The sequence below is a fragment of the Salvelinus alpinus genome, chromosome 8 (genome assembly GCF_045679555.1).
Source record: "Salvelinus alpinus chromosome 8, SLU_Salpinus.1, whole genome shotgun sequence".
NCBI lineage: Eukaryota > Metazoa > Chordata > Actinopteri > Salmoniformes > Salmonidae > Salvelinus > Salvelinus alpinus.
Window position 1 is genome coordinate 65799704 of NC_092093.1, and position 7394 is coordinate 65807097.

Genomic DNA, 7394 nt, shown 5'->3' on the forward strand with positions numbered 1-7394 from the left:
ACCATCTCTCTCCCTTCCACCTCTGTCCCTTCTACCTCTGTCCCTTCCACCTCTCTTCCTACCATCTCTCTCCCTTCCACCTCTGTCCCTTCTACCTCTGTCCCTTCCACCTCTCTTCCTACCATCTCTCTCCCTTCCACCTCTGTCCCTTCTACCTCTGTCCCTTCCACCTCTCTTCCTACCATCTCTCTCCCTTCCACCTCTGTCCCTTCTACCTCTGTCCCTTCCACCTCTCTTCCTACCACCTCTGTCCCGTCTACCTCTGTCCCTTCCACCTCTCTTCCTACCATCTCTCTCCCTTCCACCTCTGTCCCTTCTACCTCTGTCCCTTCCACCTCTCTTCCTACCATCTCTCTCCCTTCCACCTCTGTCCCTTCTACCTCTGTCCCTTCCACCTCTCTTCCTACCACCTCTGTCCCGTCTACCTCTCGCCCTTCCACCTCTCTCCCTTCCACCTCTCTCCCTTCTACCTCTCTTGCTCCTTTCCACTCTACTCAGTGAGGCCTGACCATCCCATCTCTCACCATACTCTTTTCCTCCTCATATTCTCTCTCCATTCCCATATTCCATCACCCAGGCAGGGCTAGTTTTTCTCCCATCTCATCCTCTCATCACTCTCGCCTATACAGTCAGGCAGGGCTACATGTTCTCCCTTTGTCTCTCTCGATCTCTCTCTCTCTCTTTCTCCCTCTCTCTGTCTCTCTTTCCTATAAATAGCAGGCTTGATGCCTCCCCAACAGAGAGAAACAAACAGGTCAAGGAGGTCTTCTTTAGAGAGGGAGAGAGAAATAGAAAGAGAGAGAGAGGATAGATAGAGAGGATAGAGCGCTGAGACAGGGGGATGAGCAGCCATGAGAGTGTTGTTTACTTGGACGGCTAGCCCTGTCCCCTGTAAGAGATACACACACACACCCACACACACCCACACACACTAGATCAAAACAATTATGACATGTCATCATTTAAGGATCAATGCTGTTCTTTCATTATGTGTTCTGAAAGCCATTTTATCCATTATTCAGTGGCTTCAAATGGATACTGAACAGAAAGATGTGATGACGTCCTTTCTAAAGCACAAAAACAGTTTCTGGTGTTATACGATTTTTTGATACTCTGTTCAGATGAAAGTCAGCCTCCTTAAAGGAAAATATTGTTCATTTACACATGGCAAGATAAATGTGGTCCTATATCATTATACATGTATGTGTCATCCAATAGAAGAAAGGAAAGAATACCTTTATTTTTCCGAAATAGACTTTAAGTTAGGAATCAAATTTTTATTAAATGAATTAAGTATAAATATCACACCAGCGCAATCTATAGTGTGAGGACAATCTATACAGAAATAAGCAAAAATCAGAATTTCCCTTATAGACTAGAATAGAAAGAATAGAGCCGACTGATTGGAATAGATGTTTTATTTATCCATTATTCAACAGAAACATGTCATTTTGCTGATACTGTACCAGTATCCCAACCCCCAGGTTCACCATTTACACACTATAGGTAGGCAGCAAAACAGGGTCAGCTGCAAAACAGATGCTCGACAATGACTATAATGTAATGTATAATCTTCTTACAAGACATATATAATGTAATGTATAATCTTCTTATAAGAGATACAAGGCCATCCCCAGCCATGGCTTTACCATCCTTTCATAGTGTCCTTGATAGACTATCAGAGATGCTTCTGTTTCACTCTAGCCCGGACTCAATCAATAACACACACTTCAGACGTTCCATAGGAAATGACTAGACAGCAGAGGAAGTCTGCTGGATGATGTATCACACGTGCACACATACACACACACACGCACGCACGCACGCACGCACGCACGCACGCACGCACGCACGCACGCACGCACGCACACACACACACACACACACACACACACACACACACACACACACACACACACACACGTGCACAAACACACACACACACACTTGTTTCTAGGGATTTGACCCTCATCAACAATAGCCAGGATTATCCAGTGTCATTAATGGAGAGATACACTGAGTCTAGGAAAAGCAGTGATGAAGACAGGGACAAAGAGAGAAGGAGGGTAGAAGGGAGAGGAAGAGGAAGAGGGGGAGAGATTGCAGTGTTTGAAGGAAAGTAAGAAATGTATACAGTTATGTGTGAGAGAAGTGAAAGGAAGAGAGAGTGAGGGTCAGAAAGAGGTAAGAGGGAGCGAGACAAAGAGAGTGATATAGACACAGAGAGGAGTGAGAGAGAGGTGAGAGGAGAGAGGTGAGATAGAGCAAGAGAAAGGGAGAGAAAGAGGTGTGTGTGTTTGAGAGAGAGAGAGAGAGGGAGGGATGGACGGTAAGAGGAAGAGAGAGAGAGCGAGAACAAGAGAGAGAGAGAGGTGAAAAGAGGAGGCAGTCACTCTTGTCTGAGTGATGGTGTACCTCTGCAGGACCTTGAGCAAGGGTTAATGGACTATATCTGTTATTAACACACACACACACACCAAACCGCCAGTCCTACTGGAAGAAACAACATTGTAAAGGCCACAGTGCTTCCACTTAGACAAATGTTTTTACTCCCTGCCTTTGCATTCAATTTGTTTCTTAAGCCGCTTGAATACCTTATTTACCCATTTACAGGGCTAGATGGAGTGAATTAATGTCCCCACACCTTCCCCTGACTACAGCCGCCCTTTATCTTCACCCATAGGGGAAAACAGAGGCAAAGGAAATACAGGACTATAGAGAGATGGTAGTTTGTAAAAAGCTAATGGTCTGTGTGTGTGTGTGTGTGCGTGTGTGTGTTTAATGTCTGTGTGTGTCTGTGTGTGTTTGTGTCGTGGGGGTGGGGTGGGGTGTATGTGTTTCCTAAAGTACTCTGCTGCTGCTAACATCTGCCACACCAAATGGAATAGAAGGAAAGTGAGTGCCCGGGTTGCTTTGTGTCTCTTGTGACTATTGGAAGGCCAGCACAAGCACACAGGGCTAAAAGGGTTCACGTCAGAATGTAGGCTACACTCTGATGGCAGGTCAACTGCACTACCTGCTAAAGATTAAATAGTGACAAGACAGAATGGGGGAGGACACAACTGAACATCAAGTACTCCTACAATTTGTTGACTTTTTTATTTTAATTTATTCTTTTTTTTGTGAGGAAATGTAATGTAATAGTTGACTATAATGGCGGTGCTGGAATAACAATATTGATGATTTGAAATAATAGTGAATGATAGAGTGCCAGTGGTCACTGCTCTCCCTCGGACTGTCATTCTACAAGCTATCAAACCTCATCCCATTCTCCCTCATGACAAACGCTCTCTCCATTCTACAAGCTATCAAACCTCATCCCATTCTCCCTCATGACAAACGCTCTCTCCATTCCTCCATCCTTTGTTCATCCTTCTTGAACCGTTTCCAATCGAGGTCGATGTGTTCTGACTTGTGCTAATAAGAACACATTCCACTAGAATAACTTTAGATTCTGCTCTCTCTCCGTCTCCCTCTATCCATCTCTCTCCGTCTCTCTCGCTCTCTCTCTCACACACACACACACACACACACACACACACACACACACACACACACACACACACACACACACACACACACACACACACACACACACACACACACACACACACACACACACACACACACACACACACACACACACACGGGTATGGTAGTCGTGGTAGTTGGACATTGTTAAAGGAATTATCCTGCATGGGTTGTCACTGTGCATTGACACAACCAGGGATTTGTTTCCTTTATCATCTTAGAATCATCTTGGTATTCATGTCCCTATATGAAAAACTGAATGGAATAAAGATATTCCACTACTCTTGGAAGGAAATTGTATCTCTACTAAAGAGGTGTTTTATAGAAAAACAACATGTTTCAACATTATGTTCAGATTCAGATACAGTTCTATATCCTAGTCATGTGTTATACCAAGGAGAGGGAGAGGGGAAGAGTTGTATGGAAAGCTAGCCCCAGAGTCTGGCTGGTCTGTGGGGCTGTGGATCAGATCCATCCATTACTGATCCTGTTCCTACACCTGATCCCTGGAGAGACATACACACCCACACACAGCCCCCCCCCCCCCCCCCCCACACACACACACCCCCCACACACCCCCCACACACACACACAGTTTCTCCCTAGAGAGAATCCTGGTAGAATGGAGTTTTTAGTAATCAGGTAGCGAGAGGGAAAAGGTGGAGGAGAAAAAGGGTGTAGCGGAGGAGAGACAAAATGAGGCAGAGCGAAAGAGAAGAACTGAAGAATGGAGAGAGAGAGCGTGGGAGATGGGGATGGAGAGAGAGAGAGAGAGAGAAAAGGAAGGGTGGATCAGTGGGGGAAGAGATATAGAGAAGAAGAGAAATAGTGGAGGAGAGGGGAAGAGAAAGGGAGAGGTGTAGAAAGAGATATGGAAAGAGACAGTAGACGGGAGAAACAAAGAAAGGTAGAGAGAAAGAGGAATGGACAGGGTGAGAGAGAGAGAGAGAGAGAGAGAGAGAGAGAGAGAGAGAGAGAGAGAGAGAGAAATGGCAGTGCAATTAACAGCTAACAGTCTGGTTTCCCTCTCCTTACTCAACTGTCACTGAGCATGATTAATCTACAGACCACACACACACACACACACACACACACACACACACACACACACACACACACACACACATACACACACACACGCACACACACACACACAGCTTCATGGATGCAGTTAAAATGAGATGTTGTAAATAAGACTGAGGAGGACAATACATACTGTAACAGTGTGCTGGACCAACATTAATAGTTCATATTGTTATAGTAGAGATCAGATTTGAGGTGTTCTGATCTAGGGCACATCTATGATTTATACCAGGGGCGTCATTCCTCCTAGGTGTCCTGGTGTCCTGAGGATCATGTAGTTTCAGGTATGTTAGAGCAGGGTTGGAACACAACCAAGCAGGCACACTACAGTTAATGTATAGCCTACACTGAATTCAAATAGAATCATCATCTTCATTGTGAATTATTTATTTGTCATAGATATTCATTGTAGAGAAAATAATAATAATAATAACTGACCACCTACCAAATGACACATTAACTCTAAACACGCTACAGACAAGTCTCCAAAATAATCTAGGCGATCTGCAATGGTAACCCCATAGCCTTAACCAGATACACGTTGACAACCTCTCCAAAAATTTAAGTGGCAACCAATCAAAGCATGAAGTTCCACCACCACCAGCATGTTTTTCTCATATTGCCTTTTCCTCTCCGCACCGACTGGGCGAGCATCCCTTCATGTGTAACTGACCCTAGACAACAACACCAGCCCGGTTCTAATAGCGTAAAACCATTTAGCTTTGGGGGAATAAGAGGGAAATGGTCTGGAGCGTCGTAGCTGCACCATCACATACATTCACCCACGAAACACGAATGACTAAATACAATCAGTTGACACCATCTACAAAAATACATGTTCATAACGGCATCAAGCCGTATCCATTTCGTGCATCAGCGTGCAGGTCGGTTCTCATGCCCTCCCTTCCATCATCCCCTGCCCCAGGATGCACCCGAGAGCCACCACCACCACTAAACGGAAAATGACGATGAAACAAACCGGTAACTTACGTGCGAAAGGGAGAGCTCCGTGCAGGCTGCGGAAACTGTTAAAAATCCACAGCATTGACGTTAACGTGAATGTTGAGACCAGCCCAGGACGGTGCATCTTCGCGTTGATAAAATGCTGAGAGAGAAAACAGAATAAATGAAAGTGGCGGTGAAATATATCCTTTTAGCACGAGACAATGCCTCCCTGCCGCTCGAGAGCTACAGACTGGCGAGGAGAAGACTCCGCGCGCGCGAATCTCTCTTTTCTACCACTTGCTCTCTCTCTCTCTCTCTCTCTCTCAATCTCTCTCTCTCTCTCCCTCAATCGTATTGCCTACCAACCAACAGTAGCTATCCTATCTCTTCAGAGATCGGTGCCCGTGATCTCCAACTTTAACGACGTCACAACCAATAACTACATTAGAGGATAGATAGAGACTGTTAATAATTGTTACAATATCAAGCCATTTTTCAGGTAGGCAGCACTCAATGCACTGTCGACTAGTAAGACTGAAAGCTATTTGCTGATGGCTTCATGAAAGAAGCTTCGTTTCGCTCGGAAGTCGCTGCCCAGTGCTGATTGGTGCTGAAGTTGCTCTCTCGCTCTGTCCCTCTCTCCGCTTCCCACTTTCCGGTGGCAGTTGGTATGTTCCTCGCGACGTTCCCGCTGGAATCCTCTTGGGACACCACGGGCCGGCATGCATTTGTAACCCTATCTCATATTTAGAAAAGATTGCCAGACCAGTTGATTTTTATACATTTAGGATTATTTGAGCATAGATCTACTGTGTTTTCCAGTGATATTCAGTGAAACGACACCTATACAATAGCAATTATACACATTATAGATAGCATATGGGCTATATAGGCCTACTCTACACATTTGAAAGCGAAGAAAAGAAGGGAATGGACTTGACGATGCTGAGAGTCATGATAGGAAGGTCTCTGGATCCTCCAATGGACTGCACTCCAAGACACATTTTAGTTATATAGTTATAGTTATTCCAGTTTAAATGGAGGGATGTATACAGGATGTATACAACAGTAAAATGGGTAGGTAGTCTCATATTGTAATCTTCCCAAGATAGCAGTCATTCTGGATGCAGGTTGTGGGTGAATAGTCAGTCTAAATGTTGGATATCCCCACTCTGGCTGAATTCCAATAGAAATTACACATCACTTTGCAAGCCAGCATAATGTGATTTACAGGCCTGATGTGACCTGTAAACAAACTATGAGTTTCAGGCCACAGTAAAACTATGCCTGCAAAATTAGGCCTTTTGAAATAATTGCTGTATTCTGTTAAAGATTTACATTTTAATTATAACATATTTAACATATTTAATTATAACATATTTCATTTCGATTTCACTTGGTGAAGGCCACAGGACTGAAAATAGTTGAAAGAAACAACCATGTCTCTGTCACTGTCACGATCGTCGTCAAGGAAATGACCGGACCAAGGTGCAGCGTGGGAAGCGTACATTCTTTTATTTTAAATGTCGCCAACAAAACAATAAACAACAAAACGAACGTGAAGCTCTTTAAGGCTATACATGCCACTAACAAAGACAACAACCCACAAATGAGAAAAGGAAAAAAGGCTGCCTAAGTATGATTCCCAATCAGAGACAACGATAGACAGCTGTCCCTGATTGAGAATCATACCCGGCCAAAAACAAAGAACCAGAAAGCATAGACTTTCCCACCCGAGTCACACCCTGACCAAACAAACATAGAGAATAAAAGGATCTCTACGGTCAGGGCATGACAGTACCCCCCCCCCCCCGAAGGTGCGGACTCCGGCTGCA

At 44.6% G+C, this 7394-nt stretch overlaps 1 protein-coding gene across 2 annotated transcripts in view; it reads right to left on the bottom strand.

Moving 5' to 3' along the window:
• The window catches only part of cntnap2a (contactin associated protein 2a), a 226266-nt gene extending 220128 nt beyond the window's left edge, over positions 1 to 6138 (bottom strand). The window contains exon 1 of one of the 2 annotated variants that reach the window (XM_071414746.1): positions 5605 to 6138. In XM_071414746.1, the coding sequence (XP_071270847.1) occupies positions 5605 to 5701 (97 nt within the window). In that variant the 5' untranslated portion in view covers positions 5702 to 6138. The remainder of the gene's footprint in view (positions 1 to 5604) is intronic. The other variant, XM_071414747.1, reaches the window with a different exon arrangement.
• Between the last annotated feature and the right edge of the window lie 1256 nt (positions 6139 to 7394).